We start from the raw sequence: 15800 nt of genomic DNA, 5'->3' as shown, positions 1-15800 counted from the left end.
TGGATATCAGCCATTATTAATTTCATAAATTCCACTGATGTTTTCCTATTGTGACATATCAAATCTCCTCAATGACAAATGAGTAAGGGATTTTAAGGCTCACCACAAGATTATGATTTATTGAAATGAATATTTTCTGCGTCACGAGAAACAGATGGTTGGGTACAGAAAAAAAACACGGCCTATATTCTTTATTATAATGTAAAATGTAATATTTTTGCATTGACATTCAAATCCCACATTTAGATACAGCTATTTTACTCTTACAACATTTCTACATTATAGGAGCTAAAATTATTCTATTACTGCTATTCCTTAAAAAAACCACAGAACAATTCTGCACCATTGTGATCTATTTGGGACCAACTTTCTGCTCTGGCACACTTGACCAACATATCAGATTTACGTGAAGCCTTCTTGTGTAGATAACATAATTTATATGCAAATCTTGTCAGTCTAGTTGTGTCAGATTTATTTACATGTAGCACATTAAATGATGAGTCAATGTGCTTTAAAATAATGACAAAGGAAGGCAACACAAGCATGGACAAAAACAGAAGAAGTAGGCTACAACGTTAAAAATGTATTCTGTAGAAAAGAAAAACAGAGAAGATACTTTAAAAACACATAGATAAAGTAAAATGATGATAGACCTTATCAGAATCAGAATCGGAATGAAGCTGAATTAAAGGCAAGATTAAAAAAGTGTCTTGTGATAATACTGATGTTTTTTTCAGAGGAGGTTTACCTGGTGTAAACTGCTGTGCTGATGTGCGGTTCAGAAATGAAAGACTCTGAATGGTCACTCTCAGAGAAAGACCTTGGTCCGGCAAGAGGGATGGCCCAGGTCTGTCCAGTGAGCGAAGAAGACAAGATGGCTGCAGCTAAAGCTGATCTGTGGATGAGAAGACACAATTCATATGAGGAGAGACAGACACTTTGTGTAAATGGTAAATGCTCTGTATTTTATAGTGGTTTTCTAGTCTTGGTGAAAACTCAAAGAAGCTTACAGTGTAGTTTTGCTATTCACTTATTCAAACAGACATTCATACAGTGTATCTATGTGCAGCACTTTCTCGACCATCACTCAAACATTACATTACATTTCATTTCATTTAGCTGACGCTTTTATCCAAACCGACTTACAATAAGTGCATTCAACCATGAGGGTACAAACCCAGAACAACAAGAATCAAGAAAGTACAATTTGCTTCAAAAAAGCCAAACTACAAATTGCTACATGTGAGTGCCATATAAGTGTAACTAATTTTTTTTCTTTTCTTAACCAAGGTGTAGTCAGAAGAGATGTGTCTTTAGTTTGCGGTGGAAGATGTGTAGACTTTCTGCTGTCCTGATGTCAATGGGGAGCTCATTCCACCATTTAGGAGCCAGGACAGCAAACAGTCATGATATTGTTGAGTGGTTATCTCGCAGTGAGGGAGCAGCAAGCCGATTGGCCGATGCAGAGCGGAGTGGACGGCTGGGGTGTAAGGTTTGACCATGTCCTGGATGTAGTCTGGACCCGAGCCGTTCACAGCACGGTCAGAAGTGATCCGTGCTGTGGCACAACCATCATGAACAATTTGGGGTTCAGTATCTTGCCCGAGGACACTTCAGCCAACCGCCTATATATAGTGTGTATCATGTTTAACATGAAAGCACATCGTTTATTTTTTCTAATCTTGATACTTTCGTTAGATGTGTTAAAAACCTTGTTTCACATTCAACATGTGGTATAGTGTGATTGACCCAACAACACAAATGTACCCCTCATCTACCCCTCTATTTTTAAAGGTTCAGTGTGTAAGATGCGGTACATGCAGAAGATTATAAAAATACAGGTCTTACAGAAAACAATGAGACGCAAAAGAACAAAATAGGGGTTAAACTAGTGAGGAGCGTTAGTCACCTGGGTCTCTCAGGTGAGGGATCTGGGCTGCGGGGGGGTGGGGTACGAGGCACAGCAGGTTTAGGAGCAATAGAGGCAGCAGGGATCAAACCAGGGGCTATATGCTTCTACACAACACACACGTAGGGATTAGGTAAAGGAGAGGGTTAGCATAACATAGACATAACATAGACATACTGTAAGACACACTAACACACACTATGTGGTTCTATGGCAATGATTGAGAAGGGAAGCTAATAATAATAATAATAATGACAATGTTAAATGGTGCTTTACAAGGAACAGACAATGAGAATAAACACTGAAACTGAGGAAAAGCTAAATAAGAAGAGAACAGAGTCAAAGGTCTGATCTGAACGACATGCTCCACACTGACATGTTTATACAACAGCCTGAGGACTTATTCTGCTGGAAACACTCTGTGTATCAGTCACTACAGATCACATGTTCATGTTCACTTGAACTGATTCACCGACTGACAGCAGATAAACACTGGGCAATAAATCACTGTTTTAATTTGGGCGAACAAAACTAATACCATACACCACAAGATGTGTGATCAGGGCTCAACGCACGTTAGCTTGAATGTAGAGTCAGCTCGGGTTCATGTTATCTCCACCAGAAGTATAAACACTGAGCCTGTTAGCTAGCTAGACACAGGAAAAGCTTCATTTATTCCCTGAACGACCCCCGAACTTACAAACGCCTTGTCTTTGTCCCTCTGAAGTTTTTTCAACATGGTGTCAAACCAGTCTTGGACGTTTCCTTCAGCTGAGTTACTGCCCCAGTTTGAAGGGAGACCAGTTCACCGCGCGGTCTGTCAGTGTGGAAGCGTCAGGGAAGCCTCTGTCATGTCTCTCATGGTCTCTCCCGCTGGGACTCACGATATGAAGCAGCCTTCACCAGCTGCTGGACTCAACAGGCTGGTCAACAAACAGTGCCTGGATCCAGACGCTACACAAGCTGGAGACACGTCCAAACAACAGGAGCGTTGATTGGCTAAGAGCGAAGCAGGAGGCCAATCAGGGACTGACATAAATCACCTAGCAACGGTGCCCTTAACAACAGGCGGACCGACCAACAGGCGGCGGTATCGTTCCATTTAATGATAAACTCTTTCTTTCTTTCTTTCTTTCTTTCTTTCTTTCTTCAATAAAACAAACGTGATATTTATACCGCAATGTGTAATATACAGTAAACCAAGTATGAAATGTAATACATAAAGTACCCACTACACACATTACATTGTTGACCATTCAAATATTTATTTTATTTTTTCAATATGATTTAAACTATTTTTAATAACTAAACAAATCTGACAAATAAAATTGTATTAAAGATCCAGATTCAAAATTTCTTAAATATCTCCATATTTATCACAGTAGATCTTCAGAATGTTGGTTTTATGTATAAATATTTTTGATGTAACATAAATCTGTGTAGTTAAACCCACTCTGTGCAGGCAATTGAGAAAATATACTTTGTTAAAAAAGGGTTTCCCCCCTTTGGCTGTAAATCATCAGAAAAAATCAGTGTGTGTTTTATCAAGTGCTGTCCTTTGCCCGGAGGAATGGTTGAAATAAGAATCCTGTAACCGAAAGTCAACAGATTTGATTCTTGCAATATTCAATTGTCCTGCAGAGACTTTACCCCTTGGAGGATTCATCTCCAGCTGAACCACACACACGTACCGGGCATTGTAGAGCGTCTGATGCTATGAATGGTATGGATGAAGAAAGGCCTGCTGGGTAACATTTTTAATCACATGGTGTTTCTCTTCTGCTTCTATGGTAGTGGATTAGGATGCCATGTGAGCTCAGACCTGACTTTAAACAGTTACAAACCCATGAGTGTTGACTGAGTGCGTGTCGGCTCGCTGAGGCCTGTGGTCAAACTTCATTCCAGTCATTCCCAACCTGCTCGACAGTTTCAGCCAATGAGCTGCACAGAACCACTCGCATATTGAAAACAAACCCAAGAAACTTGTTTTGCCCCCATTTTATTGACGTTTGAGTTTACACACATGACACAAAGACTTACCAACAATGCATTTACACCACAGTTGCTATGAGTACAGATAAGAAGCAAAGGCAATCTGAAACCTCAGAAGAGCAGGAAGCATAACCCTCTGCATATACACCAAGGCGTTTAAGATCACCGTGCACTGTGAAATGAGTGCAAAGATCTGTTTAAAACATCTTACCTCTGTTAGCACATTTACTTGGCACTTACTAATACGAATCATTTACTGCACTTCCTTCATGATTTAGTATAAATGGCACTTCAGACACCATTAAAAGGTAAACAGATTGTTACATCTTCTCAGTGTTACTGTCTAAAAACATTTACATTTTAAAATATCTTTACAAAGACAACATGTATCAGTATATACGTTCCCCAAAGGATTAAGCGAGGCTAGTAAAATACATTCCTCAAAGACACCAACCAAGAAATCCAACGTGCAAAAATTCACAACTTGACCATTCACAACTACTTCTGAAACCTACAACATACAGGTAAATATATATTTTTGTGTGTACTTTTTTTCGTTACATAAATAATTTGATTATCAAATGTGTATAAGAATCTACTTTGTAGATAAAGCCATAGTCCAACACTGCAAAGTGTCAGGTGAATGTTGGATGTGACGAGGATTAAGACGAGTAGAGACAAATAGAAACCTGACTGCGGGCTTTGATCGAAGTCACTGTTGGGTGACCAGCTGTCTGTGTTCAATGCAGTCTGCCCACATTCTTCCCTTCTGGAGGTAAATAACCTTTTAACTGCATGACGATTCACATTACTACAGACAGACAGCTCATGCTCGTCTTACCAATGGACAAACTACCAGTGGCAGCACTGATGAGGTTAAGAATAGTCAGGTAAAGGTATGAACAGGCAAAATGGGGATATGGAGGCATTTTGGTTTGTGGCATGACTGGTACATTAAGCAGAAATGCCAACATTTCCATTTCCAACGAGTCCCAGGCAACAAAAATCCTCAAAGGCTGTCTCACAAATACAAAAGTGACATTAATATGGAATCAAAGTGTGTATATATACATTTTTTAGCAGCTTATAGAATATTGCATTCATCAATTCTCCACAGACAAAAAAAACAACTGCACAGCTAATTTTGTTTCCCTCAATCACTGTTTAACATACTGCAACAAGGTTACATCTACATATCTATTGAGAAAATATATGTATTCTTTCCCCAAAAAAATGATCAGTGTCCACTGATTGCAACAAATATTGTGGCAATGAACCAACGCCTTCGCATGTACAGTATGAAACATTGTATTAAGGATACACACAGGACATAACTGCCCAGTGCGCAGCTACATCAGTACACAATGGCACTAAAAAGGGATAAGCCACATTAAAATCACTCCCCTGCAGTCAAGTAGAGAGAACGACGCTGGGTGTGTTCTTGCAACTTTTGTTTTCGTCCTTCAATTTGTCTGGAGCGTTTCTTCCAGAAAACACAGTGAGATGACAGTTTCACTTAGAAACCTGTCTAAGTGCTGTATATATATATAGACATAGCCTGGAATTATAATTTTTTTCCCACGGTGCAGTTGTACTGTGCTGTACGCAGACTGGCATGGTACACAATGATTTTCCATTATGTTTTAGTTTACAGTCCAGTTTACTTCAGGTACTTTACTGGTGAGGTCACCAGTATGCAGTATTGGGCACAGCCACTTTCCAAGGTAGCTGGCAGTGATGTCACATTGTTGACACACAAGCTACACACACTACTGCTCAATGTTCCAGTGAAAACACCAAAGGGCACTGACACTGTACCATCGCAGGTCCAGTTTGCGTACAGCACAGTACTATCTGCAGCCATGCTCGGCTCAGTGTGGATACTGCACAATGTCTGCAGACGATCAAAAGGTCTGCGGCTGGTTCAGTACAGGACGCTGTCGTTGTTGTAGGAGCTGGAGCTGGGGAAGGTGGGACAGGGTTTGTTCCAGGGCAATGTGCCAGAGTTGTCTGCCGTGGGGAGGCTGAGTGTGCTGGCGCTCTTTAGCCTGTTCTTCAGACCCCAGCTTAGGAAGGACGACTTCTTGGTCACTTTGCGGGTTTTGGAGTTCTTGTCATCGTCGTCGTAGGCCAGACAAATCATGGAGTAGGTCTTCGGCAGGTTTCCACAGAAGGTGGCACTCTTGGTAGGCTTGATGGAGAGATAGAGAGAGAGAGACAATTAGTGCTTTATTCAGTAATCTTTCTTATTATCATCATCATCATTACCAGTATTACTAATCAAGGGTAAGATCAATCACACTTCCTCTATGTCCCATTGATTCACAATTTTCTTTCACTCTCCCTGCCTCTTCTAATCAGCTGACTGTCCATTGTTTATGGTAATCCAATCAGATTATGCCATGATCACAATCAGACAATCATGTCTTTGCTGCCCTGTGAACCCTCCTCCTCCCGTCACCATTAGTCTCCATGTCCGGGGCCCTGGTCGAGCTCAGCTGAGTCATCTCATCTCATCAGATCCTCAACATTCTCCAGATCCCATAAACCATCATCAGTGTCTAGACCCTAGCAGGGGGTCCTATACTTTGCAGCCGCGCCCCCTTTCAGCCTTGATGGCATCGCAAGGGGTCTAAGCATCACTTTTATTTCTTATTGTCAAGTCAATATATTTTATTCATTCTTCAGATAAAGTCTCTCCTGATTGAACTATTATTACCAAGTGCTGCTATCATTGCTGCTGTTATCAGTAATAACATTAATTATATCTATAAATATCACCGTTATTATTGTCATTAAAACGACCAATGACTTTGCATAAATACAACAACTCTTCCTGGTCTCTCTCACCCTCTTTTTCCTCTTCATCTCCCTCTCTTATCCCACTTCTCCTCTCTCCCCCATTTCTCTTCTTTCATCCCAACCAGTTAACCCACATGGTCTTCCTGCTGAAGTGAGTTGTTTATTTCCACTGTTGCTACATGTTTGCTAATTGTGGCAACTGTTGGGTTTCTCTATACAATTGTCAGGTCTCTACATTACTATAGCTGTTTTAAGACATGAACTCAGGAGAATGTCCACACAATTGGGTCAGGACTTTCTCCAGAGTTTACCATTCACATGTGAAGAACACAGAACACGGTCAGAAATGTGACGCTTATAGAAATAAATAAATACTGCCGCAGGTCACATGTTTTTGTTTACAGCACATCTACACAAGCGTCTCATCCTGAGATATTTATGTTCTTTTTTTTGTTGTTTTTCAGTTTTGCGTCGGTGCGTCATTAACCCACCCACTTGCTCGCTCCTGCTGATCTCCTGCTGTATGTCAAGTCAAATTGCCCTGAGGTAATGTATGTTGGGATCCTGCGCTATACATATGAGATTGAACCAATTGTTTTGTAATTTTGTCGCTGTTTTAAAACTTGATAATACATACACAGAATCATATAAATACACTAGTTTTAATGCTCTCTGTTTAATTCCATCCATGTAGGTCATATTCAAAGGTCTATTTCTCATGAGAAACCGTTTGGACTACTGTCAGGAAACACTACCTTCAAGAAGAAACCTGACACTCTGTCAAGTCATCTGATACTAACACCAAATTTGCCATCACACTGTTTGAGAGACGACTTTTCTCTTTTCTCTCAGTGAGTAGGAAGAAAATAAGGCGTGGCCTACCATGGCAGGATTGCTGTCCATCATGCTGACCACTTGGATGTCGATCCCCTCCTCGTCCACGTCCTTCAGCAACCGCATCACTTCGCTCACGCTGAACCATTTGCAGTCAGTCTCGCCCACGGCAATAATGTAGTCGCCTTCTTTGAGCCCATCGGCCTGAGAAAGACATTGAGGTAGAAGAGGCGTAAAGAGAGGAGGGTTATAGTGAGGAGTCCTGATGTTGTGGCATCGCAGAGTAAATGTTTACAGTGGAAGGTTTGTTTGAAAGACTGGTTCACCTACTTTCCTTCAACACCCTGGAGGTGGAGGGGATCAGCAGAGAAAACACTGAGGTTTAGTCCCAAACAAAGTAGGGAATTAAAACTTCGTAGTGTCAAGAGAACATTATTTCATAGCTGTGGGAAATCTGTCTTATCTACACGTTCTCAGCTATTTCAGTCCAAAAACTCAATCTGAGTTTGCTTGAAGGCGGATCGGCAACTCTAGAGAATCAGTTGGTTGTAAAATAAATCCTGTTGAATGCAGCATTAAACGTTATAAAGAGTCTGACCTAGTTAAGCTTATGCAATACCACTTGACTGTTTCTCTGCATAGGCTGTGGGGCGTAATAAGAGTCTGCTCATTGTCAGCACCTCTTAATGAGCAGTCAGACTGGGTTAATACTCTGATTCTTAATTCAATTAGTTGCCAGAGTGGATGAAGGGGGGGGCCTCAAAAACACTTAAAAGGCCAAAATCCTGTTTCGGTTTCGGAGAGTGACTTTAATTTATCAACAGTTCTCTGAGCAAATAGGACTTTGTGATTTGAACTTATTTCATATTCAGTATGCAAACATGCTTGACTTTTTAAGCTGTTAAATTCCACTCACTGCTGGTTCATGCTGGTGCACAGAGTTCAGATTTAACAACCTTTGCATCTGGCTTTTGTTTAAGTTTGTCAGTGGAGAGTACTGAGCTGGGCCCCTGCTCCAAAAAAAACCTGTTTGTTAAATTATTATTATTACAGCCCGGACATAATGAAAACTCTGTGTTGAATGAGTTCATCAGTTAATGAAGATGAGAGTAAATCATAGTTAAGTTAAAAAGTGGCAAAAAGACAATTAAACTGCATCAGAGAACTTTGATTGTATATTTAATGATGATGCGTGTGATGATTTCAAGCCTCTGCAAGAGAGCATGATGTTTATACCATACTGACATTCACTGAAACTAAGAGCTGAATACATTATAGAAAACTTAATCTTGCCCTGTTCTGTGAAAGATAAGGAGGATAGGTTAACCTACAGCAGCTGGGCATAGCGGGTCCAACGAAACCACCTGGACTGGGGATTCTCCTTTCAGGGTGAAACCCAGGTCTCTGTCTTCTGGGCGGAGTCGTAATGTCCGTGGGGCCGTCCACCGCTGCTTGGCGGAGAAGACGGACAGAGGGCCCTGAGAGGAGAGATTAAGGAGATGCACTGTTTAATATGGGTACTGGTTTGACATTTTGGTGAGGGCGCCATAATAATACCTGTATATATGTGTACATTTCAGCCCCACTTCACAGGTGGTTCAGGAAAGTCACGTGACCATGCACCTTATTTAAATGACCACTCTAACAGAACAGATCCTCTTGGTTTATAAGTTTCTATATCTAGTGAACAAGAGATTTTTCTGTTTTATTACTCACAGGCACAGTCACTGTTTCTTTGGGGAGAAAAAAGAGGCCTCAGTGTACCAAGTGACTCATATAAAAACATTCCCAACATACTTTGTTTGACATGTTGAGTTGTAGATACACAGAACCTGCAGTATTGTATACATTAATAGACGTCTAAGAATTTGTCAAACTGTAAAAAATACTGAAAAGTATCTTCTTTTCTACTCCAAGGAGATTGAGGTTCGTCTGTATTGGTTATTTAGTTAGCAGCATTACTCATAAATCATAGAACTGAAATTTTGTTATGGGGTATGGCATGACCCCAGGAAGAACCTGTTGAATTTCTGATCCAGGATTTTTTTTTGTCTTTCTTTAACATCTGAAAATGGGGTGTAAACATTTTTCTTGATTTCTTCGGGAATTATATGTGAACCTTGACTGTAGATATATTTGAGAAATATCCATGAGTTTATGAAATTTCTTATGGATTTAAATCGAGTGGATTCAAATGTGATTTCATAAGGGTGTAGGCTTTTTTCAGACATTGTATAGTAACAAATAGGGCTTGAAACCTGTAACTACCACCAATGTGTAGCTGAGAAAAGTAATATAGCCTTAGTCATAAGGCTTGATTGAACTTATGGTGACTGTTGGGCCTATGCAGAGGTATGTGCTCTACTGAGTGCAATTCTAGATTTAAATGGTTTGAAAACAAGCATTTTCAAGACAAATATTTGATATTTGTACTTTTAAAATGACTTAATTGAGTCATCTATTTATTTTCTAAAGTATAATACTGACTAATAACTTCTCCACTAAACAGAACTGATCACAAACATATCCTACGTTCCCATTTAGACTGCTGAAGCCAACTGTTGCCTTGCATTAATACACTTATCTGCTGGGAAAATCTCTGCTCCAGTAAAGCCTGACAAACAGCATTGCCTCTCCTACCACTTCAATTATCACCATAGCAGTTGTATGGAGAGATAGTGCAGGATTTATCTGTTCAGTCTCGCAGTGCCCTGCAGATCCCAAGGGATTACTGTCTTGCTGCTGAGACTGTTAATGAAGAGCAAGGTACCAGAGGGGGAGTTATTCAGAGATTCTTACACCTGCTGCCTGGGAACAAGCTCTGTTCCTTAACCTCCATAACAGTTGTCTGCTTAGAAACCTGTTTGTCTTAAGATTGAAGCCTATTTTTATTGTTATACTCGTGTTAAAAAGACGTTCAATTGCAAGTATGCAAGTTTAGTTTACGAGGATGCAGACAGAAGATTCCACTTCCATTGACAGAATATGCCAGTGCCCTCTCCCAGCCACCACCATAATATGTGTCCAGTATAATAATATGACCCCAAACAAACATTTTAGTATGAGCCATACCAAAAGAGATCAAACCCCAAGCTTTGGGGATATTTCAGAAACCAGCTTAAGATAAGTTCAAATAAGCAGGAAGGACTTCATGATAGATTTTTATTTGGAAACTTCAGCTCCTGCCATCTGCCTCTAAATAAATATCACAATAACCTAAATAGAGTTCAAGCCAGTATCCATGGTTAGTGTTAGTTTTGCATTTATTGCTCTGGGTGGAAGTCCAGGAGGCTTTAGGAAGAAGAGAGGACCAAACGTGCCAAAGCTTCCTCGAGTATCACACTTGGTTGGTTGTACTCAGAAATAACAACAAATTGACTCTAGGTGTTAAAAACATGAAAACTTTGATTTCAAATGATTTACTGAATAAACCAACCAACATGTACAAAAAGACAACAGCATTGTGAGTGGAAGAAGATTAGTAACCCACATACCAGCCTCTGGAAAAAGTCGGTGACTTTCACCTTTGTGGTTGCCGGAAGCTCCATCTCTGCTTTGTGCTCTGTCTTAGCTAAGGAAAGAAGGGGGGAGAAAACAAAGCTGTCATTCTACAGTGTTTACTGTCACAACCACATTTTAAACAGTAGCTCGGCAGAGAGGCGGGCCGGGAGTTGACAGTGTAAACATTACATCATCTGTGTCTGGAAGCAAACGTCACTTATCACATCTGATTGCAGCTGGTGTGCTTCACAATACAGCAGAGTTTTTATGAGCTGTTTCCTGAGAGACGGAGCTCACACATCAACAACTCGACTTGAGTGTCATTTGTCAAGTGTTTGTTGTGGTGACTCTAAGGTGACTGGTCAGTTTCTATGTTGACCCCAGAGAGAATAGTCGTCACTCAAGTAAAGTTAACAATCATCCTGATGCTATCTTCACTTCTCATGTTTACTTTAACAGGATGTTTATATTGATTGTGGTGCTGCTCTCTCTTTAAATCCCTTAATACCAGTGGTGGGATGTACATTTACTTCATTACTGAATTTATGTTCCTTTTTTGGATCTGCATTTTACTAAGTAGATTTATTTTGAGGTAATTACTCCACTATATTGTTTACAATGCATTGCATAACATTGTATATTCATTTTGTTTCATTTTTAAAAGTAATCAATAACCAGAGGGGAATTGGTCCACTGATCCAAGCAGCGCTGGCCGCTAACATTAGAGCTTGCCTCCTTTAATGAGAGTAAGGGTCAAACATAAGCTAATGCAAAGAGTACATTTAGTCTACTTATTTGTAGTTTTACAAAATAAGTAAAATGTTTCAGTACGTCCTCCACCGCAGCTCAACACTCACAGATGATGTCGGGTGCCTCCGTGTAGTCTGTAAATTCTTCCTCGTTCTCATTTTCGCTGAACTTGTTGAGCGAGCGCTGGTGACTGGCTCTTAAAATGTCCTCCAGGATCTCCAGCTTGGTCAAGTGGTGGCACAAACTATAAATCCTCAGAGCCTCTTCGTGACCCAGGATGGCCCGTCTGATGTGTGCTTTGCCTACAGAGAGGGAGGAAAATGTATTTATAAAATGGATGAGGAGAGGGATACAGGGGAGAGGAGAAGAGAAGAAGAGAATGAGGAGGACAGCCACCAGGACGGACAGAGATAAAGAGGAAGTCAGGTCAGGTGTCAAAGCAACTCTTTCTGCTGTGTTCTACTGTTTACATTAGCTGTCCTCTGGGTGTTCACTCTTACCAATGCGCTCACGTTCTTCTTTGTTCTTCAGGATGTCCAGAGGAGAGCGTCCCTCGGGAAGGCGATCATAGACCTGAGACAAGGTCTTCTCCTGCTGGTCCTCATCATCACTAGGCCCCACTGCACACACAAAGAACACCAAGAATTAATCATATATTATATATATGACAAATATCACAAAATATTATATATATTTATCCATTCATCCATATATTATCTATACCACTTATCTTTTGAGGGTTGCAAAGGTGCTGGAGCCAATGAGAAATATATATATTTTTACCTCCACCAAATTTGATTGCTGTTTGTCTCTTAGCAGGATTATGCAAGAGCAACTGAACAAATTTTCTCAAAATTTGTATGAGGGTGGGGAATGGGCCAAGGAAGAGCCCTTTAACTTTCGAAGTGGAAGCTATTAAGAGGGCCGAACCATAAACTTGTTAATAACATTGCGAGAATTGCATTGCGTTTTTCTACAATTTTGTGAATTTGTTAAGAAATTTTGATGAAAAACTCAGGCATACTTAGAAGAGTAATATTAAAATGTGTGCTATTTGATGCAGCTTGATTGAATTTAAGAGGCCTGTTGGGCCTTGGCAGAAGTATGCGCTCTACTGAGTGCCATTCTAGTTTAATGTTAAAATTGATAAAAAAAGAGAATCATCTACCATGCAGGACATTTTCTGAAACAAACAGCTAACACTACACTCACACACTGCGAGGTATGAAAGGAAACTGTTTACAGATAAGTCAGTAAACACACAGTGCATAATTCGATACAGTCAAGTGCACTGAAATACAAACTAATATATTTATCAAGAGAGAACAATCTATCTATCTACCTGATATTGACGACTCAGTTCTGAGTTGAACTTAACTGCCTTCACATCCTGGCTCATCACATTGAACTGTAAAATCTGAAGCAGCAGACCTTTCTGGAAGCCTGACGAGTCCGTTTCACAGAGACCGTATGAAGCATTTATTTAGCAGTTTGTTTGTGGTTGACCCGTTTACTGAAGTGGCCTTTATTCTGTCCCGATTTCTGGGCCTAGTCCCCGTTTTCAGTTCTGTGGTAATTGCTCTATTCTCCTCAGTCACACAGGAATCTGTTAATGAGCTGCCAAACTCAAAGCTGCTCCGCTCCACTGTTCCCCTATTCAGTCCCGTCCCATTCACAGTACCGAGGAGAACTAGGACCATCTACGGTAAAGCTGATGACTATCTGCTGTATTCTGTTTTCAGTTTAATCTCTCATAACTTTTAATGGTGAATATGTAATAAGAAAAACATGAATCCAACAACAATGCTTATGATGATGCATATGCAGAAGTAAATGTTTATTTTATGAACTATTGGATGGAAATAACCCAACAAATCTAGTGCTTTTAAATGATTAGTTGTGAAGTGAACTGTTAACCCCAAAAAAGGAGAAGCCATCAAGAAATGAAACAATATGATAAATGATTAGCAACAAATGCCACCACAGTTATTACTGCAGAGTTTTTGTTAGCTCTAAAAGCATCCTTCACATCCTCCCTCACTCAGTCTCTGGCTCTCACACTAGCTCTCTCTGCCATTTGATCATGTAGACGACCTTAAGACGCTCCACACACTGTAATTCTCCAGCAGTCTACAGTACTTACACTTCACTGAGTCCAACTGTCTCTTATTTCCTTAAAGCTCTCTTGGCCTCTCTCTCTAAGCAGCGTTGCTGGAAACACAGCCTCTCTTTACCGTGGGGTGTGTGTCCCTTAAATAGCTGTTATGTAATAGCATTGTGGCTGGCTGTGGCTCAGATCAGCCATTTAACATGACCAACTTGGTGTCCTACAACAGCAGTTTAAGAGATGGATCCGGTTTTACAAGGCATTCAAGATCAGGCAGATGGAGTCTTGTGTTTTTACACCTTGTAAACCAACAGTGGCACTGATATCACAGAGAAAGTCCATTAAATGTTACGGCAGGTGTTCAGATGGAGAGGAGGAAAAGGTTGACTACATTCACTAAATCTTTGCAGACACAAAGTCCACCTGTTAACCTAAACTCACAGAGCGGTTCCAAAAGTAAAAATCCTATTAAATTTCTGAACAGAGATTTTGATTATCAGCCATAATATTTAAACCATCCGAGGTTGACAAACCACAAGCTACGTGAATGTGAAACAATGTTATATACTCTAGCTACTGCGAAGATGCTAGTTGCTTGTTTAGCGTTTACAGTGTGTGAAGAGCACACCTCTCTATAACATCTAGCACCTTGTAACAGGTGCAGTTCACACTATATGCAAATTACTATGCATTGTCCTGCTAAGACAGTGGTGCTCATCACAGGCAGAGATTATGTGATGTGGATTCAGTCTGCGATCACCAACAAATAATACTTGCATGGTGACACTTCAACTGTCAGTTCAACATTATCATCTTTTAGAAAAATAATCTGATATAAGATTTTAATTTCTCCATGTACAGTTTACTTACACTGGTGGTCGAGCAGGGCTGAGGCTACAAAATAGTGTGCCATGGAGCGGTAGTGGTTGGTTTTGACTTGCGACATGGTGGACCAGAACAATGGGACATTGTCTTTGATTGGCGTCTGGATCATGGACTGATGGACTTGGTCGTAAGTTTCCGAGACCTGGCAGGAAAAGGAAGACAGAGTTACTGAGAGGACAATAATAGCACTGGTGGAGATGAAGAATCTGAAGGTGGTGGCATTATCACTTTACATTTGAGTACATCCTACTAATGAAAAACAAATGTCTTTAAAGATGGGAGGAGTGTGTGATTGCCTGTGCTGGTATATACCTTTGCAGCCTCCTGGGCCATTTTCATCAGGGAGTAGAACTGGTTTCGAATCCCAGGCAGCGCAGTCTTCTCAAACAGACACTCCTGAGCCTGAGCAAGCATCATGCGGATCAACATACTGAGCATGGCTGGACTCATGTCGTAGCTGGGGGTGTGGGTGAAGGTCTCCTTCAGGTGGTTCAGGATACCTGGAAGAGAATGAGTCCTCAGTACAACTCAAAAGAAAAATTCCCACTCAGCAATAACGATAGTTAACACTCGTTTAATTCAGTTGGAATGTTCTGAGACAAATCAATGGCATTTTGTTGTAGAAGACTTCAGTATTTTTGTTTGTGATTGTTTTTTAGACCTGTAGGGAATTAAATCTCTTTTCTCATGTATTTCAAACAAATAATTCAAGCAGAATCTCTCATTAACCTCCCTTGCTGAAATGCTCTATTTATCTGTATTTTTGGGTATTGGTTTGATGTTTGGATGAAAGCTGAATGGGAGATTGTATTCATGCTTTCTGTCTTGGCAAAAATAATTAAATGGAGAGTGGATCCCAACAAACAACTTAATTTTGTGAATTTGAAGTGAATCTTTTTGAATACCTCAATAATCCATTCTACAACACATATAGTTTACAGGATCACAAAATAACAAATTGTAGGGATATTCACATATTTCTCCGGACAATTTTAGAAAATGTATCTTAAACCTACCAAC

General features: G+C 40.3%; 2 protein-coding genes across 5 annotated transcripts in view; both read right to left on the bottom strand.

Moving 5' to 3' along the window:
- Positions 1-2869, bottom strand: part of cep89 (centrosomal protein 89) — a 60179-nt gene extending 57310 nt beyond the window's left edge. For all 3 annotated transcript variants that reach the window (XM_035158085.1, XM_035158094.1, XM_035158120.1), the window contains exons 1-3: positions 2610-2869; positions 1910-2016; positions 749-895 (exon numbers count right to left, since the gene is read on the bottom strand). In XM_035158085.1, coding sequence (XP_035013976.1) covers positions 749-895; positions 1910-2016; positions 2610-2648 — 293 coding nt within the window. In that variant the 5' untranslated portion in view covers positions 2649-2869. The remainder of the gene's footprint in view (positions 1-748; positions 896-1909; positions 2017-2609) is intronic.
- A 1023-nt stretch (positions 2870-3892) lies between these two features.
- rhpn2 (rhophilin, Rho GTPase binding protein 2) overlaps positions 3893-15800 on the bottom strand; it is a 33992-nt gene continuing 22084 nt past the window's right edge. Inside the window, exons 8-15 of one of the 2 annotated variants that reach the window (XM_035159924.2) lie at positions 15093-15280; positions 14766-14922; positions 12289-12408; positions 11896-12090; positions 11032-11108; positions 8869-9015; positions 7586-7741; positions 3893-6092 (exon numbers count right to left, since the gene is read on the bottom strand). In XM_035159924.2, the coding sequence (XP_035015815.2) occupies positions 5826-6092; positions 7586-7741; positions 8869-9015; positions 11032-11108; positions 11896-12090; positions 12289-12408; positions 14766-14922; positions 15093-15280 (1307 nt within the window). In that variant the 3' untranslated portion in view covers positions 3893-5825. The remainder of the gene's footprint in view (positions 6093-7585; positions 7742-8868; positions 9016-11031; positions 11109-11895; positions 12091-12288; positions 12409-14765; positions 14923-15092; positions 15281-15800) is intronic. The other variant, XM_035159933.2, reaches the window with a different exon arrangement.

This window comes from Hippoglossus stenolepis, chromosome 1 (assembly GCF_022539355.2).
Source record: "Hippoglossus stenolepis isolate QCI-W04-F060 chromosome 1, HSTE1.2, whole genome shotgun sequence".
In the NCBI taxonomy this organism is placed as follows: Eukaryota; Metazoa; Chordata; class Actinopteri; order Pleuronectiformes; family Pleuronectidae; genus Hippoglossus; species Hippoglossus stenolepis.
The sequence above is the reverse complement of the archived record's forward strand: the minus strand, read 5'-3'. Positions and strand labels throughout refer to the sequence as shown.